At 41.4% G+C, this 17,489-nt stretch overlaps 1 protein-coding gene across 2 annotated transcripts; it reads right to left on the bottom strand.

Annotated features, from left to right (window-relative positions):
- On the bottom strand, positions 1-17,489 carry LOC135488446 (cholesterol transporter ABCA5-like). Of its 2 annotated transcripts, XM_064773056.1 has the most exons (30): positions 17,474-17,489; positions 15,866-15,989; positions 14,425-14,524; positions 13,637-14,030; positions 13,264-13,379; positions 12,734-12,826; positions 12,240-12,373; positions 11,744-12,092; positions 11,065-11,230; positions 10,619-10,781; positions 10,082-10,328; positions 9,604-9,750; positions 9,164-9,283; positions 8,629-8,767; positions 8,184-8,274; positions 7,935-8,074; positions 7,452-7,556; positions 6,776-7,225; positions 6,213-6,355; positions 5,821-6,084; positions 5,191-5,475; positions 4,613-4,843; positions 3,975-4,223; positions 3,326-3,550; positions 2,801-2,973; positions 2,392-2,467; positions 2,041-2,135; positions 1,316-1,435; positions 856-1,094; positions 1-634 (listed from the first exon to the last, which is right to left on the bottom strand). In XM_064773056.1, the coding sequence occupies exons 3-30, from the start codon at positions 14,509-14,511 to the stop codon at positions 507-509; spliced, it is 5,169 nt and encodes a 1,722-aa protein (XP_064629126.1). In that variant the 5' UTR covers positions 14,512-14,524; positions 15,866-15,989; positions 17,474-17,489; the 3' UTR covers positions 1-506. The 2 variants fall into 2 exon arrangements, with proteins under 2 accessions (XP_064629126.1, XP_064629128.1); XM_064773058.1 differs by lacking the exons at positions 15,866-15,989; positions 17,474-17,489 and adding an exon at positions 15,609-15,840.

The following is a 17,489-nucleotide window of genomic DNA, read 5'->3' as shown; positions in this document are numbered from 1 at the left end:
TCTGTGAAACTAAAGATTTATTCATAAAGTTAATATTACAACAAATAGATATGTTAATGGTCAAATATTCACAAGATATTGCCTGTCAAATGCACATTTTTTGGACGAAATCAATGCATCACAACGATAAAGTGCCGATTAATCGGTTGTGATTACCATGAGTATGGCGCCAAGGATCCAATACGCGAATCCTCTATCAGATCACTGAGGAATAAAAATCATCCGTCTAATTCTTAAACACGTATTAGATTCTGACAAGAATTCCTGCGATCAATCTAACCAAAAGTGGTTCTACATGTAACAGCAAACTAAATCCTATCACCGAGTTCCGTAAAAAAGTTTCTGAGTATGACGCTACGTCCATCTACACACTAAGTTTTCAGTATTGCAATCTGCTTTCCTGAATCAGTAACATTCGATGTTTTCTACCGTTCCCTATTAGTGTTCCCAAACATTGATCAGCATTTCTCGCACACTCCGTCTGTCATAGCAGTGCGAGGTCTTTATTAGACATTAATGCTCCCTTTCCGTACGGACTCGACGGCCTCGTACTCCTGTTTGGCAAACTGGATGAACACCTGTTCCAGCGTAGACTGACTAAAACTGTACTCCTCTATGTTTAGACGATCTTTTGCTGAAAGAGTAACAAGGAAACACACAATGAAATGAGTTTTTGTTAGCCAAACAGCTATGGCCTTCATAGCTAATGAACAGTGAACAGACACATGCGGGGTCGGAGGTGGGGATGCGAACGAAGGAGGAATCTTCAAAACATAACATCAATTGCCTTTTGCATTTTTTTTGCGTTTCATCTCAGAGTTTTAGGTTGAGGACCAAATCTATAACCTTACTTACCTGATTCTACAGCTGAGAACACAACTGATAGAGCCTTAACATCTTCCGACGGCACTTTATACTGGACACGGTCGCCAAACTGCTCAAGAATCGTAACTTGTGGGAAGATTTCCTTGATGTAGTCGTTGAGGGCTTCCAACAGGTCGTCCGCGTCATCTTCTTTCGTCTGTCGAAGCTTTACCTCCAAGGTGTAGCCACCACCGAACTTGGTCTTCAGGTGTTGTGTTGGTCCGAGGCACCTGTTAGTGAAATGGGTGTAAAATGATGTACAAATTGAAGTTATTGAGGAGCCTGAGGAGGGCGGATTTTGGAGTAGAACGATGGGGAAATTTAAACAGTCTTTATTTCAGCAATGGTGCCTTCGTAAAAAATGGTACACTATCAAAATGAACCTGTAGGCCAACTGAATTCCACCCTAAGTGTGACAAGAATATAGTGGCGCTTATCCTAATTAACTCACTTGAGGGTGCCAGCGACCATGATGCCAACACGGGTACAGAGCGCGTCTGCTTCCTCCATTGAGTGAGTGGTCAATATTGCTCCTCGGTTTGTCCCACTGAAGCCCTTAATCACTGTGTCCCTGGAGTAAAAGAAAAGGAAGTGACTACTTGGCAAGCCCGGCTTACCAAACAGCGACTTTTTCTTGTCCTGAATGGAGAGCCGAACTCATTAATATTAAAGTAAAGTCTCCCGCCCGCCAAACAGGGTAGATTTTTTACCTGTTTGGCAAGCCCGGCTGGCCGAACAGGGTGGCTTTTTAGTGCTGTTTGGCAAGCGGCTCTCCAAACAGGACAAAAAAAGATGCCTGTTCGGCGAGCGGCTTGCCAAATAGACCCGGCCAAAAGAAAAGGGGAAATGTCCGTGAGGAAAGCAATTCTATGGTTTACGCAATGTGGTTTAAGTGTCCAAAAAGTGCAATCTTTCCCTTCAATACACAAAACGCACATCTTTACATAATTTGAAAATTGTTACTGGGCATTTTGAGGGTGGGTGGGTAGGCAGGTGGTTATTGGCAGCATCCAGCGACCTCTCAGTTATTTTAGTATGTCATGAATGACCCAGTCTGCCAAGCCGGACAGCCTACGATAAGCAGCATACAAAATGAGCACAATAAGTATATGAAATGAATCCCCATGATGTATACTGCAAGCCGCCTGCATGCGGTAACGCATGTGCAAACCTTACCAAAGGAATCTCTTGGAAGCTGGATCCATTCCTGTAGATGGCTCATCGAGTAAAACCGCTTTAGGCATCCCAATCATGCTAATGGCATAACTCAACTGCAAAGTAGATATAACGCGTTGAATGATATATACTAAACGATACTATTGAATTGAATCCCCATAGAAACCTGTGAGACGAGAATTTGGCAAAGTAATGTTTGGAAAGTCCAATCAAAATATTGGCTTCATCAGGAGACACCAGCACACTGAAAATATGAACTGAAGTACCATCAGGTTCTAACATGTAGCTTGACATTTCTGTGTTCTGATTAAGATTGATCATGATCATCCTTGACTCACTCATTACATGTACCTTTCTCTTTGTTCCCCCTGATAATCCCTTTGTTGTTTTTTTCCTGTGCTCTTCAATTTGTAGATTTTCCAAATAACTGTAAAAAATATTAATGATGTGTTTGTGTTGGATTATACATAGGAAAATACACGGGTTTATCTAAAACTTAGCTAATATTTCTGAATAAAACGTAATTGTGAGAAAAACGGGCCTGGTAGACTACATCACTTGATAGTCCATCACCCTTTTCTCAGAAAATGAATTACTAGCCCGGTCATTGTTTCCGATATTGTATCTGTAGAGAATTAGTTTGCTTTTGTTGGAGGCAGCAAACCTGTATCCACTTCTTTAAAAAATCACGGCGCTGGAAGAAATTTAAGGAAACTAACTGGCCAGGAGAAGAAAATATCTTGGGTCGGCCTATACATACAAGTCAATGACTTGATCAATGTCCGACTTCGGTACTCCGTTTATCAAAGCATAGCCTTTTAGATGCTCCTCCAGTGAGAGGTAGTGCCAGAGCTGGTCGTGCTGGGGACAGCAGCCAAGTTCATGGAAAACCTCGGAGAGATTCGAACTCACATCGTATCCACCCACAATGACCTGCAGTGCAACCAACACGGCATGGTTAACATGGGGTATTAGCCTACAGTTTCTCAAAGATGACAAGACATAGGCATTGATTTATCAATCTGATTTTTGATTAAAAACTTTTTGCAAGAGTCAGGTGATCTAATTGAACAAGGTTAACACTACATGTAGTATAGAATTCGGTTAACAGTATAACCTTAAAAGATGCTAGTGAAATATGCGAAATCTAGGATTCATAGCACGAATATCACACAAACAAAGCAAGTGGCGGATCCGAGTATCAAGATGGCACAAGATGAATTTTACGGTCTGAAAGCTCGAGACCACAGGAATCTATAGCTATACAATCATGTAACCCTCTCACCTGTCCCTTGTCGGGAACAACCTCCGCTATTATGGCATTGAGCGCAGTGGTCTTGCCAGCGCCGTTGTGGCCAAGGAGTCCAAACACCTCACCCGTCTGCACGTGGAAGGTCAAGTTATCCACCGCTACCTTGATCTTGTCCACAGATGGTTGGCAGCAGTTGCACAGATCACCAGACCGCTTTCTAAATTCCTTCCTGAGCCCGTTGACAAGAATGGCTGTGTTCTGTTGAAAAAGGTACAACTTAAAGATATTTTCTTCCGACTCGATTATTTCATACTCGTTGCATCATTGGAGACGCTATTTTTCATCTTCGTGTACATTGCATGTGTTTAAAGTTATTGGCCAGAGGTATTGAAAGTGGACATCAGTTCTACAGGACAGGAAAGAGGCGAATAGGCGCATTATCCTCGTGGTCACATAAATCCCCCACCCAAGGTCTCCGTCTAAATCACAGTGAGCTATATCAATACGATAAACGAAGTATGCAGACTTGACTCCAGGAGAATCGACTCTAACTTTAGTGCAAATCCGTCATTGCTGTCCTCATTGGTTCCACAAACTTTATCTTTATGTAAGTTTTCTAGTAGTGACAAGAGTGTGCCGAAATCTCCCAGCCAATGCTAAAGACAAAAGCTTCAAAACTGACCTCTTGTGACACCTTTCCACTGCACATACTCGCCACCAGGCTGCGCTCATCAGTCACATCACTGTCTTCAACTTCTTCTGCCAGGATTAATTCGGGTGACGAATCGAATGCTTGGTTGAATTCATGTGGAGACACCAAAACACTCCTTTTTCTTTTTTTGAGAACGAAGACATCTTTCACATTACCGCCAGTACTTCTAACATCAAGAATGACCAGGAGCAAACTTAAAAATACCAGATGGAAAATGGACTGCAATAGAAATAGAAAAGACACAAGGCTAGTCAAATACTGAATTAAGTTATCAAATGCTTTCAAGAACTTGATTGCATTCATTCATATAAAGCATGTTCAATGCAAAGAAGTAAACTGTTCAAAGTCCATTTGCATTTGAATACAAAAAGCCTGTATGATTTTCACGAATTTCCAATAAAAACACACAGTTTTAGAAGTGATTCTGTCGAAAATCTTGGTGTCGAATTCACCAACTGAGTAATGCTCTCATGGTTTTCAGTTACAAAGACACTTGTTCCGGGAAAGATAGATAGATGTTGGGGACGACTTTAGCAAAGCAGACGTACTAGTTTGTACAAGGAGACAATTTACGATTTGGTTTTTATACTTCCCGGCATTATACTTACGATTATAACCGTTCCAATCACATGGTTCTCGAAACGCCAGTAATCGAGCTGTTGGATCTGGTCCACTTCATCCTTGATAAGGGCTGAGGTGTAGACCCGGACAATGAAATGTAGTCCTCCTATTATCAGATATGGTGGAATCAAGAGGCAGAAGAGGTAATGCAGTGCTACCATCGCCACATAACTTTGAGCATCAATGAACGAGACAACCAAATAAGGCAAGATTCCGTACTGAAAAGACAGAAAGAAAGAATACTTTTGTTTCCACGAAACGAAGTGTCAAAAACGAACAATGGTCTTTCCGACACCTACTTGTACTCCGCATTTTGTTTCACGACATCACCAGCTTCACAGAAATACATCTCTCACACACCCTAACCAGTTGAATCAATCAAACTAATTAACTGGGAAACGACTGAATTATATTGCATAATGCAATGAGAAGTTACAAAATCCATGAGACTACTCTCTTATACTATGAAGATAATTCAAATTTGATCAGGAAGGTTAGCGTTCAGTAAAAAGTCATGATTAAGGTAGGTTGTGATTTCATTCTTTTCCTCCTAATGCCAACTTACCAATGATACACCCCACCCCTGGACGCTTCCCACTGTCTCTGGGCTTTTAAAGGCAAAGGTCTGGACATAACAGAATAGCAAGTTGACCGGCACGTACAGGATGACCAGGATTATGATCAAAACTACTGGGCTGGCGCCCTGAAACTCCGCTATGTTGACGGCAAAGAGCAGGACGATACAGATGAGGAGTCCTACTACGCACTGGATGCCGTGAAAGAAGAGCGTGGTGGCCCAGTACATGCGAACTGTCACTCCTGCTACCTTAAGCTGTGACCGACACTTTGACTGGAAGAAAGCATACCGTATATTAATCAATTGATTAATAAATAAACAGGTATTGTACCGAATGTAGAAGATTCTCGTTGTTCTTTTAACGTACTTCAAGATAAAGATAGCTTTCCCTGATCTAATATTTTATTTGAGAAAAAAAATTCAACGAAGAAAAAGGAACGAGTAGCAAGGCTTTAAGGCGAGATCCTAGACTCGTTTTAAAACCATTTGGATGTTTTGACCACAATCAACCATATTCAAACCGGTAAATTTGACAAGAACAAGAAAAACAAGAAAAAACTGAGGAAGTGAAAAAGGTACAAGATGGGTAAGAGAAAGGCAAAGATATTCGCTACTCACTGCTCTGTCTTCAGCAACTTCAAAACCAAATTGTCCACTAAGCATACAGAATGCCAAACCAATCAAGCGAATGCCATTAAAAACTCGGCCCGAAAATTCGATGGTAGGGTTGATTTTAGGCAAAGATCGTGAAGTCACACCTATCTTCCAAGATGTATCGCCTGAGTATGCTCGATACCAGGCGTTTGCCCAGATATTCAACTGTAGAGGCAGGCTGTGAAGAGCCGTGTCATTGTAATAAAGGGTGAAAGCTGGACTTGTACCCTGGAAGAAGAAGAGTTGTCTGTTGAACATTGCACTTTAATGATTTTTCAATGAGTCATGGTCCTGCTGGAAGCCATTTTTGTGTGAAAAACCGACATTCCACAATATTGTTCCTTTAAAATACTTACAAATGTTGTGAGATCAATACCGGTAATGTTGAATGCTCCATGGTGAGGTCTAATGGCAGTCAATGTTTGGCTGGACGTCATCGCACTCGACCATACGTATCCTGATGAATTGAAGTTGCTCACCAGTTTAGTGAGCGAGGTAGCTGCAAAATATGAGGTACAATATAAAGTGGAGAGCGTGGCCTCAACTAGAACATTATTAGCTTTTTAAACATTATTGTGCGATTGGTAATGGAGGCCTAACGTAAGAGGAAACCGGAGAAACGTATCAGGACCCCTTTCAGAGAGAGTCGCCCTCTCTAATGTTACATGAATTAGACATGACCCAACTTGGAGTCGAACCCACTACGACCACAGAAGTGACAAGCGTTGAGTTTATTTGGCTTGTATAGGCGTAGCGTCCATTGCTGCATTTGAGAATCAAATGAAAGCTGGATAAACGCATTTCAGGTCCCTTACCTTATGACTGTCTGTAGCATCAGTGAGGTCCCGGGGTTATAAAATGAAAAATGTAATTTTGCATTTTGCAACGTAAAGGGGGCAGTCGGGAATTCTTCACTTACCAGCAGAGTTTAAGTACAACAACGGCGTCTCCGACGAGAAGTAAGCAATCCACGACTTCACAAAATCATTTGCAACAGGGATCTCATACTTTTGTTCATTTGGTTGAAATCCGAGTATCATGACTCCGATAAGGCCCACGGCTATAGGAATGATCCAGCGAAACACCAACGCGAACCATGCCCTCTTCAACATCTGAGCACGCATCCAGATAATCGCCTGGAACTGATTCTTCTTGAAATCGCCAGATTTCACAATGTTCTGTGGCGGTTCCCTCATTCTGACTTTCACTTGGCCAATTCTCGTGTCCTCCTCTTCAATGTTCAGTGGATGCCTGTCCGCACTGGTCTCAGCAGTAGCTGCCCTCATGTCATCTGTGCTGAGAATTTTGTCAATTTGGATGTCATTTGCTGGCAATTCTTTGTTTAGTTCCCGAAACTCATTCGTTTCCGCTGAAATTGTGTGATTTCAGTGTTAGTTATTATGGTATAAGTGCCCTGGCTTTTTCCCTTAAAATGAGGAAAGGAAAGGGTCTAATGTGACTACTGGTGTTCTAAACTGATCTATTAGCCACAACGCACACAACGGGTGTATTTCGGATAAGATCCAGTCTATATTTTTGTAGCTTTCGGTATTAGTAGCGTGTGTAATCAAACCGCAAGAAGTTAGCTGGCTTACCTAATCTTAAAAAGACCTCCTCGAGAGTCGGCATAGACACACCATAATTGTTTATACCCAGGCCATTGTCATTTGCCTGCTCTTGCTCCAGTGCTTGGAAAAGAGCTGAAGAAACAAATAAGATAATGTCTATTAAAATCATTCGATCAGCGCAGTCCTCTCGAAATACGTGTGCATGTATATACAAGTTGGACTAAGTAATAATAACTGATATGGTGTCGATTATGCCGTTGTTTAGCAAGAAAGTATTAAGCACTCCCGGTTAAACTCCATGTAACTTTTAGAGAAAGAAGAGCTAATGTTGGATTTCAGAAAGACACTTAAGCGTCCTGAGATAATGCTGGTGGTAACATTATTGGTGGTTCCGCCGCGCAAAATATAATCCTTCTGTCCCTGGATAATCTATCCTCGGACATTTCAAACTTCTCCACCAGCATCATCTCGAATCACTTTTGGTTTCAAACAAAAATCTCATCTACTAACAGGCGAATTTGTCTGTGTCTTTCATGGGGAGTGTGTAGGAGAGTTCCATGGCATGCTGCCTAATCATGCTCGCGTCGGGGATGTGATGCGTGACAAATGAAGTCATCTCCTCTGCGTTGAAATTTTCCTCCGTTACCATACTAAAACGAAATTACATCAAGCAATTAGAAATTGTCTATACCAAAATATCAGTAATCACAACCTTATTACAAAATTGCATTACGTGTCCTGTCAATACCATCAACTCACTTTAATCTATAGCCAATCCCGAATCTGTTCTTCAGGAACATGGACGACCCATAGCACTGCAATTTTCCTTTGTTAACAATTGCTTTCCTATCTGCAAAAGGGAGAGAATGAGTCTGAAAAATGCTATGAAACGCGAAGATAATTTCTTAACTAGATTGAGAACGGAGTATTAAAAGTACCTTCATTCTTGTAAAAACCATGCTTACTATTCAGACATGTCATGAAGTACGACAATAATTATTAGTTGGTATTCTTAAGTTATGATTTTTCGTTGCTTAGTTAACCACATCACACAGCGAAAGTCTGCTTATCGAAAATTGGCAATGCAAGAGTGGAGTTGGGAATGAAATTAGGTAAACTGTTGGTCATACGATGTAAATTAAAAGTGAAGTAAACTGTTGAGCATACAAGCTAGAATATGAAAAAAGTAAAATGTTTAGTTTACCAGCTAAAATATCTGCCTCATCCATGAAGTGGGTCGTCAGCAGAATCGTCTTGTCACGTTTGATCGTCTTCAATAAGGTCCACATTTTGCGCCTTGAATAAGGATCCATGCCAGCTGTGGGTTCATCTAGGAATATCACCTTGAATGCAAATTTGCATGCTTAAAATGATCAGGGGTAGTGTCGATCAGAAGTCTGTCGAGAGACATCTCAGTCAAGTTGGGTAGTTAATGCTTGCAACGCCAACATAAGCTGATGCAATAGAAATCTTTTGAGTAACGAATATGCTTCATTTTCCTACAGCCCCTCCAGGCACATATAAGTTGAATCAACTTTCAAGACCTTAGCCTGCGGGTTTCAGTAATACATCAGACGTAAGGTGTTTGAAGAAGATATGAGATTTTTATGACAATGGGCCATTGGCAACCTGAAGTTGTATTCCATTCACAAGCCTAAAACAAAGTGGATTAACCTATGAAGCCATAGCATCAAATGTGAATGTTAATTAGCTATAAATTAGAAATTGTGAAATCATACCTTTGGATCACCAATCATTGCGAGGCCAACTGACAACTTTCTCTTTTGGCCACCACTGAGCTCCGATGAGTGAGTGTGAAGTTGACTTGAAAGGTCAACAAGGCTGACGACTCGTTCAACCTAAAATGTCAAGAAAAATTACTGCGACCAAAATTTACAAGAATCATCACATAAGATACTTACAAGAAAACTCTTGGAAACAAATCTCTTAGTTACACTATACATTTATATAAAGCAAGATCTTTAACGGAAATATTGCAGACTACTTCATGGTAAGAAGAACGTTGGTCTCGGTATGAAAAGAACATAGCTGGGCCTCTTAAACAGAAACATGTCCAAATAATCCCATTCCTCGGCCGCAGGCCTCCGATATAACGTTAGCCAGTGACAGACCAACGAAATGCCGAGCAACATTCAGCAAAGGAAATATTCGAACTTACCTCAGCATCTACGTTCTGTACCCCACGGATATGGGCAAATAATTCTAGGTGCTCCTCGACCGAGAGGTCATCATAGAGGATATCGTGTTGAGGACAAACCCCCAACATGTGTTGGATCTGGTAAAGGTCACCATCGGAACAGACATCCTGGAGAGGAGGAAATGATAGGCTAAGAGAGCTGTAACGTACCAGGTGGTGAAAAATATCCTTTCGATAGGAATGCACGATAGAAGACGTAATGTCAAAACTCTCTCACATAAATATGGAATGGATAAAGCTTTAGTCATCTCATACTTTATTCCACCAGAAGCAACGGCGCAGCAAAACAGAAGGGGGTCAAGATGTATCGATACCGATTTCTGGCAAAATATTAAGGTGGTACAAACTTAGGATGGACCACGGATGGACCCAGGAAAAAAAACGAGTCTGGTTATCTAACCACTACATGTAACATGACTAAATGGATGTGTGTTTTTACCTTTCCATAGATTGTCGCCGTACCAAACGAGGGGTTAATGAGCCCGGACATGATGCCAAACAAAGTGCTCTTCCCCGCCCCGTTGTGTCCTAAGAGGGCTGTAATCATGCCTTCATATATATCCAAGGAAACGGAATCTACAGCATTGATCGTTTCCATCTCATACAAAGGAATGCACCTCCCTTTGCTCTTTTCCTCATTCTTCTTCCTTTTTCCAGTATCGTATATTTTCCGGACGTTGAAGAGTCTACATTCGATAAAATAAAGCATTCGTAAAGTTTTTCTGTTTGAAGACATTATGCTAGAGTTAAAGTAGGCTTGAAATCACGCAAGCCATGTGCCAGACAAGAGATGATTCTATTACTAGCTTCTTTTGCCCATCATTCATTTTGCAAACAGACAAAATTTCTCTTAGTTCTCCTTTTGAAAAGTCATGGTCTCTTCAGCAGTTTCTTTTATAATAGAAACACTGAGATATGCGGGACAGTTAAAAATACAGGGGCTTAAACATGGAGTAGAAAGAACCGCACAGCGCACCTTATGCTTTCCTTGCCAACGAGATCATTCGGGACGCTCTCAATATCTTCAATTTTTCTTGAGCCTTCCAGAAGATGGCTGAAGTCCTTATGCTCACTTTCTGGTGGCTCCCAATACGACTTCTTAAAGCAGAATATGAGTGACTTTCTCTTCCCCATAACACCTATAACCATTCATGTACATGTACTATAATTCAAAGATTGTTAGCCAGATTCGAGGAACTGTAACTGCCTAGTATAGAGGTATTAATAACCTATTCAGTATATTTCTACCAGTCTTTCGAACTTAAAAAAGACGGAAAGCATCATTGATAATTTTTTTGTTGTATACTTTCGGGTTTTGGAGAAAGCCGATGTTAACCGACCAACTAATACATTTTGTGATTAAACGTTCCCCCCCCCCCCCCCCAGCTGCTATCAAGGAGCTAACTGTATCGTACCACCTACCTGGCACGACATTGTCAAAATAGCCCAGAAGAAGAGCGTACAGGATGATGTCGACGAAGAGCATGACCATTGCAGCCTGAATGGAGAAGTTCTGCTTAAACGCAGTGAAGCCAGCGTTTGAAAACGTGGCACCTTCCGTTGGGTGCGCCCATTCCACGTATATCAGCTGGTGAAAAAAAGGATAAAGTCACGTTTTGTGTTTAGTCAGGCAGTTATTGCTCAGTTTAGAGCACCATACCTTGCTTTAACATTTTCTGTCAGCCATCAAGCCATTATCAAGACAACATAGATCAGAGAAACCATGACAGAAATTATCCATTCATGAGTCGACAAATTGACTGAGGTATCAAGTCAACCCGTTGCATTGAATTTAATCAGATACTCATTAAATGATTACCCGTATATGGTGCACTCTGGAAAGATTTTATTTCACGGAAAAACCCTTTGATTACAACCCCAATGGAGGCCCCGATATGTAATAGATAAAGTCATGAGCATTTTCGTGGATGGGTCAATTTCGATTTCATTGACAAATTAATGCATGAATGAATATTCGGTCACCTGCCATATATCATGCAGATCAAAAGCAGAGCTGCTATGCGAACTGCAATGTAACCTTGGTCCCAATAGGGAACGAGAAAAAGGAACTAAAGGTTATCAGAATGAAGTAGAGACATACCTGATCAAGTGCCAAAGAATAGGCCACCTGAGGGAAGAGAGACAACAACCAAAACACGGCAGGGTTCATCTCCTCACTCACTCCTCCCAGCGCTGGGATCTTACAGACGAAATACAGCCCCCCTAGCAAGAGGAAGATTATGAAGAATGCTATACTCGACACCTTCGTCGTTTGGAAAAACGTCGACATCATCAATGCGAACATAAATCCAGCATAAAGGTACAGCAAATTTATGAAAAATACCAGCCCGAAGTTGGATGTGATGAAGACAGATCCTGCCCGGAAAATGCCCGTCACTCCTGCGGCGACCACGATACCCATAAGCCAGTAGATCATTGTCCAGGCGAGCCTGCAATGAGGGTGATGCTTGTTAGAAAAAAAGGAAATCTTGTTTACCAGTTTACCGAAAGTTTGGGATCACGTCGTCAAGGCCGGTTCAATGAGTAATTGAGTCTCAAATGCGAGTCGGAATCGGGAGTAGTAATGTTCAACTTGCCAGAAAGCGGTGCGGTTCATTCCAGTCATATTGAGAGAGTCTCTGATGTTCTTCTCTTTTTCAGTGACCAGTAGATTAACGAGGGGTCCGTAGAAGGACACAAACAGGACAGCACCCACAGCGCAAACGGCGAACTGGAAGAGAAGGGAAGTTATTGTTCCTCCAAAGATCCTGAGAAAACATATCTGTTTGAAAAAAGTGTGTTTACTAGTCAACAATATCATTGTTAACAAAATATCATTGTTTTTTTTTCATTTCATAGTACAAATATGTTTTAACTGTCCTATTAATTGTGAGAAACCAAAAAAGGCTTTTCTGTAGTCAGATCATTGTAACTGCCTAATCTAAACCACAAACCTTTGCAGCTTCCAAGCCTAAACCTTGAGGCAAGGACGTCGTATAAATTTTGATCTCCGAAAAAGATACTGCTGGACTCCTGATCTTCTTTCGTCAAGACTTTTATGAGCTAGATACTTATTAGCAGATTGACTAACCTGAACTGAATGCGGTGGCACAGAATAAGCTTCCTTCGGCATGAGCTGTACCAAAATGGATGGCAGCTGGAAACCAGTGTTGGAGGTTTTCACCTAAACAGCACAAACAAGGAATACTACAGAATACACGACGACGTTGAAATAGAGAATGAAAGCTTGACTTATGGTAAACCTACGCAGGACAAATCAAAATCTATAAGGGTTTTTGGTGAGTATCGTCCCAAACTTGTCAAACATTTACACCGACATGATAAACGAGCATTTGGCTATCAAAGAGGACTCATTGGCTGACAAAGGTGAAGTACAGTGTTCTATGAACTCGACTTACGCCGTCACTTTTGCTGAAATACAACTCATCGACCAGTCTGTTACTAAGATTGAAATACATGTACCATAATATAGTATGAAAATAGTTAAAATACCATTTCTAAAGATACGAAGATTATTCTCCGTTGTAATGCACGTGAGTTGGAAATCAACGAATGTTTTGTAGGGGATCCACCAAAGTCAAGGTTACAGAAGTCATTTACCTTTATCATAGCATTATCAACAGCAACTTGTAATGTAGCGAAGCCACTGTAAAGATATCCTTTATTAGGCGGACAGGTCCCTCCTAATCCATCGCTACTTCGACAGTTTGCCCGACCTGAAAGAAAGGCGCAGGTTGAGCTTGAATCCGGAATGTACAAAAATATAGCTGGGGTAATGATGTGAAGCGCTTATAGCGATGAAACCCATTGGAGTTCGCGCTAAGTCTCATTATTAATAACACAGCGTACAGTTGCCCGACAGAAAAAAAGGTACCATGACACGAAATCAGCTGGTTGCAGTACAGTTCGCAATTTGCATTAATTTTGACCGAACATAGCTTACTTCTGATTTTTTTGTTCATGAGAAACTTACCTGCGTAATCTAATGTGGTCTTGACATCAGCCTGCTGGTCGAAAGGAACTCGTATCTGGTATGTACCGTTTACCATTGGGTCATCAGCAAACATCACCCCGATCGAGTAAGAGGAAGGGGACGCACGAAGCGCATCGTCCATAGCGGTGTCATTCGCAAACATTTCATACTTTTTCGCTGCGGTGACAGGCAATTCCGAAACTACGTAATCCATGATTGATTTCACCGCGGCGTTGTTAGGCGCCACCATCAGGGTCTTTGTAGGGCTAGGATAGAAGCGGGATTGGAACAGGGTGTTGGCGCTGTACTCCGGGACGGCGGGGTACGAAATTCTGGAGATCGCCGAGCTTGCTACGGCGACGAAGGCAGCAATGACCATTGGTCCTATGAATTCCTGTAAGCAAGCAGCCAGGATGATTAGAGGGGTGGAGCTTGTACCAGCCCTATATCCTCATCATGTTGATTGGTACCACACCATAGAGTAATGGTAGTATAGGCGGTACTCTTACTGATCGCCACGGTTACTTTATTTTCTGTTTGTCTCTTTATTTCTTTCACATTATCAAATGAAAGCAATTGTATAAGCATGTGCAGGAACTTTTCATACTGAACACATGCCGAAAAATGGTCGGACTAAGAAGTCGTGAGCAGACATTCTCTAAGCGGGTTTTGCAAGGGGTTCGCAGGTTTGAGAGAAGTATCTCGGAGCGAAAAAAGCATGAATCACTCGGGCGGGGAAAGGTAGAAAAATTGCTCAGTGAAAAGTTTTGATTTTTGAAGACGCTCACCACGCATGTTGAAGGAATCCTCCGCCTCTTCAACAGCAGGTTTCGCCTGAGGAAGGCCTTGAATTGCTGGCCAAAGGAACCTCCCATTTTGGCAGCTAAGCTGAAACGATATATTATAGGCTTAATCTAACGACACGAAAGCACGCAGTACCGACATAGTACATGCAAAGCACCAGTGCGCAGTATCAACGCCAGTAAAGAACTCGTGGAGTATTCATTTACTTGTATTCAAGTCGCGGTTTGAGCAATACTCATCACACACAAATTTCTTTGAACAATTGGCAACTCATCACCGATTCTTATGCGTCACGATCGTTGAGAAAGCGATGCGGATGGTGGTTGGACGTTTTGACAGAACACCAAGGGCGGATCCCCTGGGATAAATGCCTATCGTACTGTTCAATGGTTCAAAGTCTCCAAGTCAAACCATAATGTAATATAGAGAACTAGCATTGTACCCGTGGCGCAGGCAGGTTCAAATGGGCTATACCTTGAATAGATTGAATTGCAATAAACATCTAATGCAATATCAAAGGAGCCATATCGAAGAGACATGTTGTAGACTTTAGTGTGGTTCTTATTTCGATTATGTACTGGCGAGTTAAAAATATTCAATCGATAAGCTATTAATACATCACATACTATAACATACTGAAAAACGCAATAACAACGAAACGATTCATGCAGTCACGAAAAACAGTAACGATCTCATGAATGTGGAGGGTATATGTAGCCCCGGTTTATTTGTAGCCCCTGCATTGTTTGATGCATGGGGATCTTTTGCAAACACATTTGAGCAAAAGAGTACCAACCCCTGATTTATTTGATGATCTATCGATTTCATATGTGACGGAGCCTCGTTTCGACGAGTTCCCGCCACGGGCTCCCACTGGCAAATGGCATGATCGGATGACACAACGATGAATTCAAGGCAGAACTGACCCCGAGCACCCGGGCAATGACATCGCCGACCATTTCAATGTCAGTGACTCCAATAAATAACGTAGACGATTAAAATCGATAAGCTTGCATGGCATATTCACAGCAGATGTATAATGTAGTCGTATTAAGGCTAGCAGTTTCACAGCCCCGGCCATTATGTACGTACATTGGTGAAACTACAGGAAAAATGAATGTATTGATCCTACGCTCAGATTTTGAAGGTATATATATGAATGACTTACCGTTAAGGCATATCCACATGAAACCATAAAGCTAGCCGCTACCTAATGCTACTACAGTGAGTAACCCAGTAAATGACCCTATATGCAAATGTAAACAACTCCGCATGGTTTACAAACCAATGCGGAATTCCAAATCAATGATGAGCTTTACATGTATATAACTATTCAATGTCCAAATCAATGATGAGCTTTACATGTATATAACTATTCAATGTCAATGCGTAAAATACGTCATCACGGCCATGTTTAGATCTTACCTGCGTCTCCTTTAGTGCTTCACCAACAGGGTCACCACTGACGACCGTATTACGGGAAATATCTCGTCAATGAATAGAGAACCAATCCTTTTTATCTTGATAGTCACGGATCGAACAGCTCGACCTACAAGTATATCTGATATAGATAGTTAAATGACGGTGGCCGCGGAAGGAATGTAGAACTTTACTTTTAAAGTTGTTAAGACCATATATCAAGCCCGCGATCCTCGTTGTTGACCAGCTTACAACAGATTATTTCAGCCTTTGCTTTACATTGTATATATACGTAGCTCAGTTACTACTCTATTGACGTCATGGAATTATCGTCGGAAATATCCCATGATTGTGTAATAAATTATCATGATAACTATTTTAAGTCAAGTAACCTTTGTGATAAACAATATACATCTTTGAGCAATAACTATTTTGTCACACTCAGTTTATTTGAGGCTACGGAAAATTCCTTGCGGTGACTAATAGTCACGCGTATCAAGGCATTTCCGGTTAGACACCCAATGTTGTTTTTGTTGTTAAACATCAAAATTGAATTAGCTTCGTGTTATGAATGCATAAATTCATGCTTTTCACATGTGATAGGCAATACAGCCTACATGTAGTTCACATTACGCATTGCCAACAAGAGGAGTTTGTGATGGGTCCATTAAAATTGAGAACACTATCAATTCATGAATATTCGGTCAAATCCCTGATATTACCTCAAAAATTTAACTGAGTCCTACTCCTCGAGTCGAACCCCTCCAGTCAGCCGGGGCTTGGAATGAAACGAAATCAGATTGCGTTCCGTGAAAGTACATAACTGTGGTGCTCAGGATAAGATATACTCGTGGATATTTATATGGACAGAAAGCCCATCTTATAGACAGTTTAAAACAAATCAATTGCTTACGCAAACGAAAAAAAGGCCCATCCGAATCAATTTGATCAGGATTTTCATGTCCCACTTATTAGTCAGATGTCCGAATCGCGGTAGATAGCGCGCCTGCCGTGAGGTTTCAGGTAAGCCGACAGTAAAAAGTACAATTTACGATATCGAAAACTACTTGTACACATCACTTAAAAATCAAAGGTTTTTCAAGCACTTTAGGCCTCCACATATACGAACATGCATGACAGTTCGGCCCATGATGACACACGTCTTTACGATGTTATATTTAATATATGTCATGTTATATAGTATCGATTCGGCGATAGGTGGCACGCCAATCGCTTAATACAAGTGCGCACGGTGCACGTCTATAACTGGAGAGCAAATTTCGGTATCGCCATCTGTCGCCGAGCTAATCAACCTTACATGCAAGACACGAACAAAGAAATATCCGGGTTTATTTATATCTGCAGAGCCTCCGGATCGATTAACACCGGTGTAAAAGAAATGCAAGTCCCCCCGGAATCTAAGTCCGGTCCTTTTGTTAAAGTGAATAGAGTCCTTTGTTGAAGATTATGTAGCTAACCCTAACCAAACCATTAACCACATTCGTTGACAATACACAGCTATTGTAGGCCTGTGGGGTCCTGCATTCCTGGGACGTCCATTCCTTTTACACCGGGTTTAAAACCTGAGGTGGAAGTAAAACTTATGGTACTCACCGCTCGGTAATAAAAT

The sequence above is a fragment of the Lineus longissimus genome, chromosome 5 (genome assembly GCF_910592395.1).
Source record: "Lineus longissimus chromosome 5, tnLinLong1.2, whole genome shotgun sequence".
NCBI lineage: Eukaryota > Metazoa > Nemertea > Pilidiophora > Heteronemertea > Lineidae > Lineus > Lineus longissimus.
The sequence above is the reverse complement of the archived record's forward strand: the minus strand, read 5'-3'. Positions and strand labels throughout refer to the sequence as shown.